This window comes from Anomaloglossus baeobatrachus, chromosome 2 (genome assembly GCF_048569485.1).
Source record: "Anomaloglossus baeobatrachus isolate aAnoBae1 chromosome 2, aAnoBae1.hap1, whole genome shotgun sequence".
Classification (NCBI taxonomy): domain Eukaryota; kingdom Metazoa; phylum Chordata; class Amphibia; order Anura; family Aromobatidae; genus Anomaloglossus; species Anomaloglossus baeobatrachus.
Genome location: NC_134354.1, coordinates 233832944 through 233850019, shown reverse-complemented (window position 1 = coordinate 233850019; position 17076 = coordinate 233832944). Strand labels below are relative to the sequence as shown.

The window sequence follows — 17076 nt, the reverse complement described above, 5'->3', positions numbered from 1 at the left end:
GGGCAGCAGATCGGGGAGAGCAGTGACACTGTGGCAGACGGAGGAGGGCAGCGGCGGATCGGGAGGGGTGGGGGTGAGGGTGCGGGCAGCAGATCGGGGAGACAGGTGGCAGATCACGGAGGGCAGCGGCAGATCGGGAGGTGTGGGGGTGCGGGCAGATCACGAGGGGGTGGGGGTGCGGGCAGCAGATCGGGGAGACAGGTGGCAGATCGCGGAGGGCAGCAGCGGATCGGGAGGCTTTTCGTTGGTTTCATACAGTGCAATGGCAGCGCGGCAACTTCCGTGTCCCATGCTCCGGTCACATAACAGCATGGGACCGGAGCTTGTCGCCCTGCCATTGCACTGTATACACTCACTGTGCTGGCGTGCTGCAGGGACGACAAGTGACGGTGACGGGGGCGGTCACCGGCAACAGGTCCATGGTGATTGGAGAGATCGGTCACAAGGCCGATCTCTCCAATCAGAGCTGCTGGAACTGGGGGAGGGTGATCCAGTGAGGTCACCCAGCTCCAGCCAATGGCCAGTGCTACAGCTCCACTGGTCAGGGCTGGATTTCAATGTTTCAGTAATTTTAAATGGCTGGAACATTACAGTGGCTGTGATTGGTTGAGCGGCGTTCGTCAGCCAATCACAGCCTCCGTAGGTCCGGGGAGGAGGCACCACCCCTCCTGAGGTCAGATACAGGTCCCCTCCTCCCCAAATCTGCGGTTTATGCTAACTTTTCGCAGTCACCGGAGGCTCCGGTGCCGCGATTACGCCATGACGGAAAGATCCATCCATGGTCATGAAGGGGTTAAACAAGAAAAAAAAAATAAAAAAAAAACCACAGAAACTTTCTTATCATTTAATGGGGGAACATAAAGGGAACCTGTTATATGAAAAAAACACCATTAGCCTGCACATATGGGGTTTATCTGCAGATTTAAAGCGTTTTGAATCTGCCTATATCCGCGATTAGAGCCTCACTGCCGAGCAGAAATTAGTTTTATTCCTCCAAGCAGCAAAGTTTTGCTTTCAGTCATAGGGATGGCGGGGTTTCAGTTACTGCTTGGTGTATAATGAGCTAATCTGCGACCCTGGCACTAACTGACAGGCAGCTTAAATGCAGACCAGGCTGTCAGTCAGTGCTGGGGCCGCAGTTACAGCAACCGCTCACTATACATTGAGTGGTCACTGAACCTGCACTGGCGCCACCCGATGACTGAAAGACGAATACTGCCAGGAGGAATAAAGTTCATTTCCTCCCAGTAGCAAGACTCTCTGTGCACATACAGGGCAGGTTCAGAACTCTACCAATCTGCAGGTTAACCCAAATTTGCAAGTTATTTTACAATAATATTTTATACATGACCGGTTCCATTTAAAAGGTAAACTTCTCAAAATAAATCGAACATCCCCCCCCCGCCCCCCCCAAAAAAAAACAACCCAAAAACCTTTATGGTCATGCTCCTCTGAAAGAATATCATCCAAACCATTACCTCTGAAATCTGTTATTTTTGTCTAGAAAAATCGCCATTTCAATTTAGCAATGAAGCACAGGAGGTTGGGGCTGGGTACAGAATAGCACTGGGAGGTGGAGTCTTGGAAGGTGGAGTCTTGGGGAGGGCACTTAAACCTAATTTGCATATGAATTAAAACAGCAATTTCTAAGTCAGGGAGCAACAGACTGCATAAGTAAAAGTGTGGAGGACATGTTTTAGAGAGCAGTGGAACTATATTGACAATTTGTGGAGCTGATCGTTTTGACATCCCCTTTGAGATGGCCACTTACTGTAGGGTAGAAGTACACCGATGGAACAGCTGAAAATTGAACTATCGTATTGTGATTGATCGTTCCGCCAGTGAGGGCGTATTTTAGCCATTACAGATGTTCAAAACTTGGCCACTTGCTCAAATGACAGCTGCAGAATTTTTTGAACATGTACATTGTGTGAATCTGTCCCATCTTACTTCTTGATTTGAGACAAAAGCCTTTTAGAAAAACATTGTAAACTTGAAAATGTTAAAAAAACAAACAAGATATGTGGGTCCTTACAGACACAGCTTAGGAGGTCATGGAAGATTTCTTTAGGAAAAAGAGGTGTTGACAGTCCACGGAAGTAAAGTTTAAGAACCCCGGCCACAGAATCTAGATCATGGTCATTTTGGTCTTCTTCTAGAGGGTCCTCGCCTGCCAAAGAACATGAAAGTCAGATTATGGCAGGTACATTTCTTGTACAGCAAACATGTATGTATCAATATGACTTTCTACAATTTGGGTACGTTCTGCCCTATTGGGCAGATTAATATTTTTAGAATCAAACTGCCTCTCTCTGCTAAGACAAAACATAGAAAGAACAGGCTGCAACAATCAAAAATATCAATACTCATGGTCTGCAGCTTAGGGTACTTTCACACTTGCATTGTTTTCCTTCCGTTACAATCCGACCTTTTGGGAAACAGCGGAATCCGTTAACGGATTCCACTGTTTCCCATAGACTTGTATGGTTGACGGATTGTGCCAAAAGGACCTGCGTTGCTTCCGCTGGGCGACGCTCCGTTGCTTCCGCCCAGCAGGAGGAACGCAGCATGTAACGTTGTTTTGAGCAGCGGAATCCTCAGGATTTCACTGCGCATGCTGTTTTGTTTTTTTTTAAATCACAAACTTTATTTTGTCTCGCGGTGACAGCGCTCAGTTGAGCGACTGGCTGCCGGCTATTGAGAGCAATCAGCTGATTGTTCACAATAGTCTGCTGCCGGTAAAACTGTAAAGAAGAAAAAAAACAAAAAAATAAAGCTTTCCGTTGTTTTGTACGATCCGTAGCATCCGTTGTGCCACTATATGCAACACATCCGTTGTATCCGTAACACAACGCAATGCTACGGAAGCCGTCCAACGCAAGTGTGAAACTAGCCTAAGAAAGGGTTCAGAATAAATTATCTAGGTAGCTCATATCTACCAAATTATCTACTGCATGTTTTTCTGCTTGCCTAATCTAGTTAAAAGGGTTGTCTGATAAAGTTTACTTCTGCATCAGGAGGTGAGCAGCACTGATAAAATTCGACAAACGGACTTTGTTCTTTAAAGCTGGGTTTACACACTGCAACATCTCAAACGACATCGCTGTAACGTCACCGGTTTTGTGACGCAATAGCGATGTTGTTTGCGATGTTGCAGTGTGTGAAACCTATCAGCGACCCGGCTCCTGCTGTGAAGTTGTAATCGTTACAAATCGTTCAGGACCATTCCTAGGTCCTTTGTTTCCCGCTGTGCAGCATGCATCGCTGGAAAGTTTCAGTGTGTGAAAGACTTTGCAGAGACTTTGTTAGCAACTTCCCTTTCAAAAGGCTGCTTATCAACGTCCCCAACAACCAGCTAGGTCGCTCTGCAGGTCCGGATCGCTGTTGAGTTGTTGGCCAGGTTTGCCTGTTTGACAGCTCACCAGCGACTTAGCAGAGACTTAAGGTACCGTCACACTAAGCAACTTACCAGCGATCCCAACAACGATAGGGATCGCTGGTAAGTTGCTAGGAGGTTGCTGGTGAGCTGTCACACTGCGACGCTCCAGCGATCCCACCAGCAACCTGACCTGGCAGGGATCGCTGGAGCGTGGCTACACGAGTTGCTGGTGAGCTCACCAGCAACCAGTGACCAGCCCCCAGCGCCGCGTGGAAGATGCTGCGCTTGGTAACTAAGGTAAATATCGGTAACCAACCCGATATTTACCTTGGTTACCAGCTCACGCAGCTACACGTGCAGAGAGCAGGGAGCAGCGCACACTGAGCGCTGGCTCCTTGCTCTCCTAGCTACAGCACACATGGGGTTAATTACCTGATGTGTGCTGCAGCTACATGTGCACAGAGCAGGGAGCAGCGCACACTGAGCGCTGGCTCCCTGCTCTGCTACTTACAGCACACATCAGGTTAATTAACCCGATGTGTCCTGCAGCTAGCTACATGTGCACAGAGCAGGAGCCGGCAGCACAGGCAGTGAGAGCGGCGGAGGCTGGTATCGAAGGTAAATATCGGGTAACCAAGGACAGGGCTTCTTGGTTACCCGATGTTTACATTGGTTACCAGCCTCTGCAGAAGCCGGCTCCTGCTGCCTGCACATTTAGTTGTTGCTCTCTTGCTGTCACACACAGCGATCTGTGCTTCACAGCAGGACAGCAACAACTAAGGGTACCTTCACACTTAGCGATGCAGCAGCGATCCGACCAGCGATCTGACCTGGTCAGGATCGCTGCTGCATCGCTACATGGTCGCTGGTGAGCTGTCAAACAGGCAGATCTCACCAGCGACCAGTGAACAGCCCCCAGCCAGCAGCGACGTGCAAGCGACGCTGCGCTTGCACGGAGCTGCCGTCTGGAAGCTGCGGAGACTGGTAACTAAGGTAAACATCGGGTATGGTTACCCGATGTTTACATTAGTTACCAGCGCACAGCTGTGTGTGCAGGGAGCAGGGAGCCGCGCACACTGAGCGCTGGCTCCTTGCTCTCCTACCATAGCTACAGTACACATCGGGTTAATTAACCCGATGTGTACAGCAGCTACATGTGCAGAGAGCCGGAGCCGGCAGCACAGGCAGCGTGAGAGCTGCAAAGGCTCGTAACTAAGGTAAATATCGGGTAACCACCTTGGTTACCCGATGTTTATCTTGGATACAGCTTACCTCAGCTGTCAGATGCCGGCTCCTGCTCCCTTCATTTGTCGCTCTCTCGCTGTCACACACAGCGATCTGTGTGTCACAGCGGGAGAGCGGCTTTGAAGAAAACGAACCAGGGCTGTGTGTAACGAGCAGCGATCTCGCAGCAGGGGCCAGATCGCTGCTCATTGTCACACACAGCGAGATCGCTAATGAGGTCACTGCTGCGTCACAAAAAGCGTGACTCAGCAGCGATCTCGGCAGCGAGCTCGCTGTGTGTGAAGCACCCCTAACTTTAACTCTAACTTTAAGGCCCCGTCACACTAAGCAACATCGCTAGCAACATCGCTGCTAACGAACAACTTTTGTGACGTTGCTAGCGATGTTGCTGTGTGTGACATCCAGCAACAACCTGGCCCCTGCTGTGAGGTCGTTGGTTGTTGCTGAATGTCCTGGGCCATTTTTTAGTTGTTGCTGTCCTGCTGTGAAGCACAGATCGCTGTGTGTGACAGCGAGACAGCAACAACTAAATGTGCAGGCAGCAGGAGCCGGCTTCTGCGGAGGCTGGTAACCAATGTAAATATCGGGTAACCAAGAAGCCCTGTCCTTGGTTACCCGATATTTACCTTCGATACCAGCCTCCGCCGCTCTCACTGCCTGTGCTGCCGGCTCCTGCTCTGTGCACATGTAGCTAGCTGCAGGACACATCGGGTTAATTAACCTGATGTGTGCTGTAAGTAGGAGAGCAGGGAGCCAGCGCTAAGCATTGTGCGCTGCTCCCTGCTCTGTGCACATGTAGCTGCAGCACACATCGGGTAATTAACCCCATGTGTGCTGTAAGTAGGAGAGCAGGGAGCCAGCGCTAAGCATTGTGCGCTGCTCCCTGCTCTGTGCACATTTAGCTGCAGCATACATCTGGTAATTAACCCGATGTGTGCTGTAGCTAGGAGAGCAAGGAGCCAGCGCTCAGTGTGCGCTGCTCCCTGCTCTCTGTTGGTTACCCGATATTTACCTTAGTTACCAAGCGCAGCATCTTCCACGCGACGCTGGGGGCTGGTCACTGGTTGCTGATGAGCTCACCAGCAACTCGTGTAGCCACGCTCCAGCGATCCCTGCCAGGTCAGGTTGCTGGTGGGATCGCTGGAGCGTCGCAGTGTGACATCTCACCAGCAACCTCCTAGCAACTTACCAGCGATCCCTATCGTTGTTGGGATCGCTGGTAAGTTGCTTAGTGTGACGGTACCTTTAGGGAGGTCGCTGTTACGTCACAAAACCGGTGACGTTACAGCGATGTCCTTTGCGATGTTGCAGTGTGTAAACCCAGCTTAACCCTATAATGACCAAACACTAAAGTCCCCATCAGACATAGCGAGATCGCCAGCGAGATTGCTGAAACATCACAGGTTTTGTGACATATCAGCGACCTTGCTAGCAATGTTGCTGTGTGTGACAAGCAGCAGCGAGTGGGCCCCTGCTGCGAGGTCGCTGATCATGACACAACGATCAGGACCATTTTTTACTTGTTGGTCTCCCGCTGTGCAGCACGCATCGGCGTGTTTGACGGCGGGAGGCTAATGAGCGCCCGTACTGCGCAAGCAGGGAGCCATTGTTACACGGGTCGCTGGTGGCTGATCGCTGTGGAGATCTGCCCAATTGACAGCTCACTAGCGACCATGTAGCGATGATGTTCCAGCGATCCCTGCCAGGTCAGATCGCTGGTGCGTCGCTACGTGTAACGGGACCCTAACTCTCACCATCGTAAATATACAGAATAGATATAAAACTCCTATCTAGCAGAAGCAGGTTCACTCCAAGGCTGACACAATAGTGAATCCTGAGGAAAAGACAGTAGCAGTTTATTACCACTTCTGTATTTTCCTCTGATTGCTACATTGCACTCAGTGAGCATCAGCATTGCCGAAGCTTCTGATGCACCTGGCGACTAGATCATCAGCAAGCCTCTGCTGGCATAGCAAAGCTTCAGGGTCCTAGAACATGCAAACAAGCACCACTAGTGCCCGGCAAAGCAGGGGGCAGATTTCCCCTTTAACTGGGGCGCCAGTTGATTGTCCAGTTACAGTGGGGAAAAAGTGAGGAAAAAAAAATTCTCTAGAGATCTTTTATGATTTCTCATAGAGACATAGATCTCTGGAGCCAATTTTCTTCAGAATAGAGTCCATTATGACAAATTAGTAGGTTCAGCTACCGTTGGAATTACACGATGGGGCCATTTTATTACATTCTTGGTGAATTCCTTGAAGACCAATTAATGGCCAATTCATGGCTGGACACCAAAAGATGAAATGAAACAGGTCATCCACTTACACTTGATTGTCATCCCATTGATTGAAAATACCAGACTTTAATTTCACCTTCAAATTATTTATCTTCTAATCCTAAAGATTCACATACGTTTGCCACTCACACATGATATTAGATCATTTGCCTAATTTAAAAAATATTACACAGTCGAATACTTTTCACTCATTTGTTTGATTTGGTTCTTTATCTACTTTTAGGATTTGGTGAAAATCTCATGTAGTTTTAGATGTAATTTATGTAGTAATATGGAAAATTCAGAAGGTTTCACAAATTTTCAAGACCCAGTTTAAAAAAATTTGAAGAACTGCACTAGAGAAAAAAATAAAAAATAAGACATCCCTATGCTATAAAGATATATTAAGAAAGAAGGGAATTTTGTTTACTTACCGTAAATTCCTTTTCTTCTAGCTCCAATTGGGAGACCCAGACAATTGGGTGTATAGCTTCTGCCTCCGGAGGCCACACAAAGTATTACACTTAAAAGTGTAAAGCCCCTCCCCTTCTGCCTATACACCCCCCCGTGCATCACGGGCTCCTCAGTTTTGGTGCAAAAGCAGGAAGGATGAACTTATAAATTGGTCTAAGGTAAATTCAATCCGAAGGATGTTCGGAGAACTTAAACCATGAACCAAAGAACAATTCAACATGAACAACATGTGTACATAAAAGAACAACAGCCCGAAGGAAACAGGGGCGGGTGCTGGGTCTCCCAATTGGAGCTAGAAGAAAAGGAATTTACAGTAAGTAAACAAAATTCCCTTCTTCTTTGTCGCTCCATTGGGAGACCCAGACAATTGGGACGTCCAAAAGCAGTCCCTGGGTGGGTAAAATAATACCTCGTAATAGAGCCGTAAAACGGCCCCTTCCTACAGGTGGGCCACCGCCGCCTGAAGGACTCGCCTACCTAGGCTGGCATCTGCCGAAGCATAGGTATGCACCTGATAGTGTTTCGTGAAAGTGTGCAGGCTCGACCAGGTAGCCGCCTGACACACCTGCTGAGCCGTAGCCTGGTGCCGCAAAGCCCAGGACGCCCCCACGGCTCTGGTAGAATGGGCCTTCAGCCCTGAAGGAACCGGAAGCCCAGAAGAACGGTAGGCTTCGAGAATTGGTTCCTTGATCCACCGAGCCAGGGTTGATTTGGAAGCCTGTGACCCTTTACGCTGGCCAGCGACAAGGACAAAGAGTGCATCCGAGCGGCGCAGGGGCGCCGTACGAGAAATGTAGAGTCTGAGTGCTCTCACCAGATCTAACAAGTGCAAATCCTTTTCACATTGGTGAACTGGATGAGGACAAAAAGAGGGTAAGGAGATATCCTGATTGAGATGAAAGGGGGATACCACCTTGGGAGAAATTCCGGGACCGGACGCAGAACCACCTTGTCCTGGTGAAACACCAGGAAAGGGGCTTTGCATGACAGCGCTGCTAGCTCAGACACTCTCCGAAGTGATGTGATTGCTACTAGGAAGACCACTTTCTGCGAAAGGCGTGAAAGAGAAATATCCTTCATTGGCTCGAAAGGTGGTTTCTGAAGAGTCATCAGCACCCTGTTCAGATCCCAGGGTTCTAACGGACGCTTGTAAGGAGGGACTATGTGACAAACCCCCTGCAGGAACGTGCGTACCTGTGGAAGTCTGGCTAGGCGCTTCTGAAAAAACACAGAGAGCGCTGAGACTTGTCCCTTAAGGGAGCCGAGCGACAAACCCTTTTCCAATCCGGATTGAAGGAATGAAAGAAAAGTGGGCAAGGCAAATGGCCAGGGAGTATAACCCTGATCAGAGCACCAGGATAAGAATATCCTCCACGTCCTGTGGTAGATCTTGGCGGACGTTGGTTTCCTAGCCTGTCTCATGGTGGCAACGACCTCTTGAGATAACCCTGAAGACGCTAGGATCCAGGACTCAATGGCCACACAGTCAGGTTGAGGGCCGCAGAATTCAGATGGAAAAACGGCCCTTGAGACAGCAAGTCTGGTCGGTCTGGTAGTGCCCACGGTTGACCCACCGTGAGATGCCACAGATCCGGGTACCACGACCTCCTCGGCCAGTCTGGAGCGACGAGGATGGCGCGGCGGCAGTCGGACCTGATCTTGCGTAACACTCTGGGCAACAGTGCCAGAGGAGGGAACACATAAGGCAGTTGAAACTGCGACCAATCCTGAACTAAGGCGTCTGCCGCCAGAGCTCTGTGATCTTGAGACCGTGCCATGAATGCTGGGACCTTGTTGTTGTGCCGGGACGCCATTAGGTCGACGTCCGGCATCCCCCAGCGGCAACAGATCTCTTGAAACACGTCCGGGTGAAGGGACCATTCCCCTGCGTCCATGCCCTGGCGACTGAGAAAGTCTGCTTCCCAGTTTTCTACGCCCGGGATGTGAACTGCGGATATGGTGGAGGCTGTGGCTTCCACCCACAGCAGAATCCGCCGGACTTCCTAGAAGGCTTGCCGACTGCGTGTTCCGCCTTGGTGGTTGATGTATGCCACCGCGGTGGAGTTGTCCGACTGAATTCGGATCTGCTTGCCTTCCAGCCACGGCTGGAACGCCTTTAGGGCAAGATACACTGCCCTTATCTCCAGAACATTGATCTGAAGGGAGGACTCTGGCTGAGTCCAGGTACCCTGAGCCCTGTGGTGGAGAAAGACCGCTCCCCACCCTGATAGACTCGCGTCCGTCGTGACCACCGCCCAGGACGGGGGTAGGAAGGATTTTCCCTTCGACAATGAAGTGGGAAGAAGCCACCACCGAAGGGAGGCTTTGGCTGCCTGAGAAAGGGAGACGTTCCTGTCGAGGGACGTCGACTTCCCGTCCCATTTGCGGAGAATGTCCCATTGAAGTGGACGCAGATGAAACTGCGCAAAAGGAACTGCCTCCATTGCTGCTACCATCTTCCCTAGGAAGTGCATGAGGCGCCTCAAGGGGTGTGACTGGCCTTGAATGAGAGATTGCACCCCTGTCTGTAGTGAACGCTGTTTGTCCAGCGGAAGCTTCACTATCGCTGAGAGAGTATGAAACTCCATGCCAAGATATGTCAGTGATTGGGCCGGTGTCAGATTTGACTTTGGGAAATTGATGATCCACCCGAATCTCTGGAGAGTCTCCAGAGCAATGTTCAGGCTGTGTTGGCATGCCACTTGAGAGGGTGCCTTGACAAGCAGATCGTCCAAGTAAGGGATCACCGAGTGTCCCTGAGAGTGTAGGACTGCAACTACTGTTGCCATGACCTTGGTGAAGACCCGTGGGGCTGTCGCCAGGCCGAAAGGCAGTGCCACGAACTGAAGGTGTTCGTCCCCTATGGCGAAACGCAGGAAGCGCTGATGCTCTGGTGCAATCGGTACGTGGAGATAAGCATCTTTGATGTCGATTGATGCTAGGAAATCTCCTTGGGACATTGAGGCGATGACGGAGCGGAGCGATTCCATCCGGAACCGCCTGGTTTTTACGTGTTTGTTGAGCAGTTTTAGGTCCAGAACAGGACGGAAAGATCCGTCCTTTTTTGGCACCACAAACAAGTTGGAGTAAAAAACGTGACCCTGTTGCTGAAGAGGAACAGGGATCACCACTCCTTCTGCCTTCAGAGTGCACACCGCCTGAAGAAGAGCATCGGCTCGCTCGGGGGGCGGAGATGTTCTGAAGAATCGAGTCGGAGGACGAGAGCTGAACTCTATCCTGTAACCGTGAGACAGAATGTCTCTCACCCATCGGTCTTGGACATGTGGCAGCCAGGCGTCGCAAAAGCGGGAGAGCCTGCCACCGACCGAGGATGCGGTGTGAAGAGGCCGAAAGTCATGAGGAGGCCGCTTTGGGAGCGGTTCCTCCGGCGGTCTTTTTAGGACGTGACTTAGACCGCCATGAATCTGAGTCCCTCTGACCCTTCTGTGGCCTGTTGGACGAGGAGAATTGAGACCTGCCCGCGGGCCGAAAGGACCGAAACCTCGATTGTACCTTCCGTTGTTGAGGTCTGTTTGGTTTGGACTGGGGTAAGGATGAGTCCTTTCCCTTGGATTGCTTAATGATTTCATCCAATCGCTCACCAAACAGGCGGTCGCCAGAAAATGGCAAACCGGTTAAGAACTTTTTGGAAGCAGAGTCTGCCTTCCATTCACGTAGCCACATGGCCCTGCGGACTGCCACCGAATTGGCGGAAGCTACCGCCGTACGGCTCGCAGAGTCCAGGACAGCATTAATGGCGTAGGACGCAAACGCCGACGCCTGAGAGGTTAAGGACACCACCTGCGGAGCAGAGGCACGTGTGACTGCATTAATCTGCGAGTGACAAGCTGAGATAGCTTGGAGTGCCCATACGGCTGCGAATGCCGGAGCAAAGGACGCGCCGATAGCTTCATAGATGGATTTCAACCAGAGCTCCATCTGTCTGTCAGTGGCATCTTTGAGTGAAGCCCCATCTTCCACGGCAACTATGGATCTAGCCGCCAGTCTGGAGACTGGAAGATCCACCTTGGGACACTGAGCCCAACCCTTGACAACGTCAGGGGGGGAAGGGATAACGTGTGTCCTTAAGGCGCTTAGAAAAGCGCTTATCTGGACAAGCTCGGTGTTTCTGGACTGCCTCTCTGAAGTCGGAGTGATCCAGAAACGTACTCATTGAACGCTTGGGAAATCTAAAACGGAATTTCTCCTGCTGAGAAGCTGACTCCTCAATTGGAGGAGCTGGGGGAGAAAGCTCCAACACCTGATTGATGGACGCTATAAGGTCATTCACTATGGCGTCTCCTTCAGGTGTATCTAGGTTGAGAGCGGCCTCAGGATCAGAATCCTGATCTGCCACCTCCGCTTCATCCTCTAGAGAGTCCTGCTGAGACCCTGAGCAGTGTGATGAAGTCGAGGGAATCTCCCAGCGAGCCCGCTTAGGCGGTCTGGGACTGCGGTCCGTGTCAGAGACCTCACTCTGGGACCTATGAGTCACCCCAGGAGCACTTTGCTGCTCCAACCGAGGGGGGCCTGGGGTCAATGATTCAACAGTGCCCGGGGCCTGTGTTACCGGCCTGGACTGCAAGGCTTCTAGTATCTTAGCAGACCATTTATCCATACTCTCAGAGAGTTTGTCAGCAAATACTGCAAACTCCGTCCCTGTCACCTGGACAGTGGTAGCAGGTGGTTCCACTTGGGCCACCATTAGCAGAGGCTCCGGCTGAGTAAGTGCCACAGGGGCCGAGCATTGCACACAATGAGGGTCGGTGGAACCTGCCGGTAGTATAGCCGCACATGAGGTACAGGTTGCAAAGTAAGCCTGTGCTTTGGCACCCTTGCTTTTTGCGGACGACATGCTGTTGTCTCCTCTGATTACAATCCGGGAGGGTATATAGCCAAAAATCAACAGTGCGACCGTACAGAGTAAATGTATAGCATATAAGCATATATATATATATATATATACACACTTCGGCACCAGGGGGGCCAGCACCTAGAAACAGGTGCTGCTTACCGACCGCCCAAAGCGGTTGTGTGACCACCAGAGTCCCTGCCTGGGCCTCCCAGAGCCGTCTCTCCTCTCCAGCTTCAGAAGTGCTGACAGGAATGGCTGCCGGCGTTCTGTGAGGAGGAGGGGGCCGTGGGCGTGCCCTAGAAAGTGCGGGAATCTGGTGCCCCACGGTGCTCAGTGAGGGGGGAGGAGGATACAAAGTATGCTCCAGCCCTCAGCGCTGACGTCCTGTGCAGCGTCCCGCCCTTACCCTGACTGGCAGGCCCGGGGGCGGGAATATGCGGTACTAGGCCGCAAAAGCCGGGGACTAAAGTTATAAGCGCGGCCGGCAAATGAGCGCGGTCAGCGCGGTAGTCCCGGCGCACTAACACACCCAGCAGTGCTGCAGCGTGTATGACACAAGCGCTCCATGCGCCCTCCCCAAGGGGACACAGAGTACCTCACAGTAGCAGGGCCTTGTCCCTGACGATACCCGGCTCCTGTCCAGCAGATTCCCCAGGGGCTGCGGAGGGAGCACGGTCCCAGTGCCTGGAGACCGATTAGGATCCCACTTCACCCAGAGCCCTTAAGGGATGGGGAAGGAAAACAGCATGTGGCTCCTGCCTATGTACCCGCAATGGGTACCTCAACCTTAACAGCACCGCCGACCAGAGTGGGGTGAGAAGGGAGCATGCCGGGGGCCCTTTTATGGGCCCTCTTTTCTTCCATCCGATATAGTCAGCAGCTGCTGCTGACTAAATTGTGGAGCTATGCGTGCATGTGTGCCTCCTTCGCACAAAGCATAAAAACTGAGGAGCCCGTGATGCACGGGGGGGTGTATAGGCAGAAGGGGATGGGCTTTACACTTTTAAGTGTAATACTTTGTGTGGCCTCCGGAGGCAGAAGCTATACACCCAATTGTCTGGGTCTCCCAATGGAGCGACAAAGAAATAAGGAGCAAAGGTTGTCCATCTTAAAAAAATAATAAAATGGAAGTTCATTTTAAATACATTCAGATTTAGGTGGCAGATGTTGAAAAGAAAAAAAGGCCCAAACCTCTCTCGAATGCATTCTTAATATCATTTACTTCCACCTGGGAGCCAGACACTCGAAATATCCCCTCATGTTGAAGACCTGTGGAAAGTATAAAGGAGTCAAAGTGATATATGAGCAAAATAAGGGTGTAATAATAGATCTGTAAACTTCTGCCAAAATTCATACCATGCCGACTGAGGAATCTTATACAGCTTTCCACCACTAAGGGAATGGGTTGTTTGGAGTCCTGAAATAAAAGAGGATAAAAAAAAAAAAAAAATTGTATAAAAAATAAAAGTAACAAATTATAAAAAAATAAATAAATATATATATAAAATATAAGATATGGAACCCATATTGGGCCCTTCTTTTACAATTGTACCATAGAATGAGTATCGAGACACTATAGGAATCCTACTCATTGGACACAAATTGGATTTACTAGAGCTTATTGCCACATAATCAAGTGTTAGAAGTTCTCTCAACAAGATTAAGGGCTGATCTGGTTACAGGTACAAAGCCAAGGAATTATAGTCTTAAGGCCACGTCTCACTTAAGCTGGGTTCACACACAGCGACATCGCTGTTACGTCACCATTTTCTGTGACGTAACAGCGACCTTGTAAGTCGCTGTTATGATCGCTGCTTAGCTGTCAAACACAGCGACGCAGCAGCGATCATAATGTCGCTACATGTGCAGAGAGCAGGGAGCCGTGCACACTGCTTAGCGCTGGCTCCTTGCTCTCCTAGTTACAGTACACTTAGGGTTAATTACCTGATGCATACTGCAGCTACATGTGCACAGAGCAGGAGCCGGCACTAGCAGCAAGAGCGGCGGAGGCTGGTAACGAAGGTAAATATCGGGTAACCAGGGAAAGGCCTTCCCTTGGTTACCCGATGTTTACAGTGGTTACAGCTTTCCGCAGCTGCCAGACGCCGGCTCCTGCTCGCTTCATTTCGTCGCTCTCTCGCTGTCACACACAGCGATGTGTGCGTCACAGCGGGAGAGCAACGACGAAAAAATGAAGCAGGACATTCAGCAACGAGCAACAACCTCACAGCAGGGGCCAGCTCGTTGCTGGATGTCACACACAGCGACAGCGACGGGACGTCGCTGCAACGTCACAGAAAATGGTGACGTAGCAGCGACGTCGTTGTCGTCGTCGCTGTGTGTGACACCACCTTAAGCAACATCGCTAGCAACATCGCTGCTGAGGCACAACTTGCTAGCGATGTTGCGGTGTGTGACATCCAGCAACAACCTGGCCCCTGCTGTGAGGTCGTTGGTTGTTGCTGAATGTCCTGGGCCATTTTTTAGTTGTTGCTCTCCCGCTGTGAAGCACACATAGCTGTGTGTGACAGCGAGAGAGCAACAACTAAATGTGTAGGCAGCAGGAGCCGGCTTCTGCGGACGCTGGTAACCAATGTAAACATCGGGTAACCAAGAAGCCCTTTCCTTGGCTACCCGATATTTACCTTCATTACCAGCGTCCGTCGCTCTCACGCTGCCAGTGCCGGCTCCCTGCTCCCTGCACACATAGCCAGACTACATATCGGGTAATTAACCTGATGTGTACTCTGCCTAGGAGTGCAGGGAGCCAACGCTAAGCGGTGTGCGCTGGTAACCAAGGTAAATATCTGGTTGGTTACCCGATATTTACCTTAGTTAGCAAGCGCAGCATCGCTTCCACGCGTCGCTGGGGGCTGGTCACTGGTGAGATCTGCCTGTGTGACAGCTCACCAGCAACCCGTGTAGCGACACTCCAGCGATCCCTGCCAGGTCAGGTTGCTGGTGGGATCGCTGGAGCGTCGCTTAGTGTGACGGTACCTTAAGATGCGAAAAGCCAGACATCTACAACCCAGTATAAAGTTTTTGTGATTCTTTTCTCATTTATTTTGTGTTGTAAATGAATATAGAGAGCCATATCATCCTAACAAATTAGATGCCATATGTTTTATACATATTTCTTCGTACAGCATTTAATGTATATAGGTGAAAAATGAAAAACGGGTTTAATACCGTGCTAAAAACCACAAATGCTGTATATTCAAAAATTTCTTTTTATTTTCACAGTTCTACGCGTTTCAGAGACATCGCCATCTCCTTCTTCAAGAAAAAAGAAATCATGCGCCTACAAAAAGCAGACTGGACCTATATATAGGCGTCCATGCTGCCACGTATACATTTTTGACATCATCAGCCCATATGGTTCAGAGTCATGACTCATTGCCACGTGGAGAGAAACAACGTTAACAAGAAAAGAAAAAAACTTTACATACATAATACAAATAGAATTCCAAGAATAAGAGAAAGTTGGAATGAATAAATAAATAATTGAATAAATAAACCGTATTTACAAAGAATAAATTGTGTGTATTTTTTGTGTGAAAAAAATAAAAAAAAAAACAAAGAAGTAAGATTGGTTTGCGAAACCTGAGGGATCTTTGGGGAAAGTGAAAGACCGTCACCTATCCTCCGCTCTATCTGGGAAATGTACAGCATTGTGATTCTGACTGTTAAAAGGGGATGTCAACTTTCAAAAATCTGGGCCCCCAAATTGTGTGAAATACCTAAAATAACTAATTCAGCAGGTACTCACCTTCCCCAGTGTTGGCTCCCTGCTGCTGCTCCAGTCCCGGTGTTTTCACTACAGCGGCGTCATCAGCAGACATCAAAGTTCTAGCCAATCACAAGCTCAGGGTTCATGCAATAAGGTTGACGACGCTGGGCTCAGTGACTGGCTAGAGGGTGACATTGTGGCTGTAGTCAGAACACCAAAATTATAGTAGCGTAGGGGAGCCGGCTTTGGACCTGGGGAGGTCAAGGCCCTCTTGAATTAGGTAGTTTACACAGTCTAAGACCCACTTCCCTTAAAGTGGACATCCCCTTTAAAGCCCCTATACACATTACTTTTGTAATCAGTTGAACAAGCTAGCTTCCCTTTCCCACATATATTGCTCCTGTATTCATTATGAGAGAGGCACTGTACCTTATTATTCTTCAGTTGGGGAGGAGTCAAAGTCGGGAGGCTACTGTTCATTAGACTGTTGGCCAATCCTGACAAAATTGCTGGTTTAGCTGACTTTAGTCTAATGTGCATGAGGTGGGGCTCATACCTAAAAGGTATTGGTACAGCAAGGAGCTGAAACAATTGCTTTAGAAATGGGGGGCGGTGGGACCAAAAACCTCTCCCACCCCCAAAAAAACTAAACAATAAGAACCCCACATAACACCATTGAGTGGCGTGCTTTGATCAGATGGGAACAATGCTGGTTTTACATCATATATGATCTCACCTGCTTCCGTAGAGTAGACATTCTTCGACCACTGAAAAAACATTACATATATTACGTTCGTACGACTATCAAAACAGACAAATTCTTTACACATACGTGTGTGTATACATATATGTGTGTATATACGTGTGTGACTACTGACCTGGCGAGAGAGCAGTCTGTGCGTTGACCTAGCAATACAAAAAAATAATGTAAAAGAACAAAAATTACTAGTGAAGGTTATAAAAATCCTTGTGTCTCATTGAAACTATCTAAGCAAAGAGAATGGATTATGATTCAGATCTGGGTGAGGATATCACATATAACACAATCCATTCATTTCTCAATTATTTAGGATCTTGTCAAGCGCGCAAGACCCGAAGATATTTTACCAAGCTGCCAC

The 17076-nt window shown here is 49.6% G+C and overlaps 1 protein-coding gene across 1 annotated transcript in view; it reads right to left on the bottom strand.

Annotated features, from left to right (window-relative positions):
- SRGAP2 (SLIT-ROBO Rho GTPase activating protein 2) overlaps nucleotides 1-17076 on the bottom strand; it is a 202989-nt gene that overhangs the window by 49910 nt on the left and 136003 nt on the right. The window contains exons 12-16 of the mRNA XM_075335705.1: nucleotides 16837-16864; nucleotides 16695-16725; nucleotides 13585-13645; nucleotides 13420-13497; nucleotides 2036-2170 (exon numbers count right to left, since the gene is read on the bottom strand). Coding sequence (XP_075191820.1) covers nucleotides 2036-2170; nucleotides 13420-13497; nucleotides 13585-13645; nucleotides 16695-16725; nucleotides 16837-16864 — 333 coding nt within the window. The remainder of the gene's footprint in view (nucleotides 1-2035; nucleotides 2171-13419; nucleotides 13498-13584; nucleotides 13646-16694; nucleotides 16726-16836; nucleotides 16865-17076) is intronic.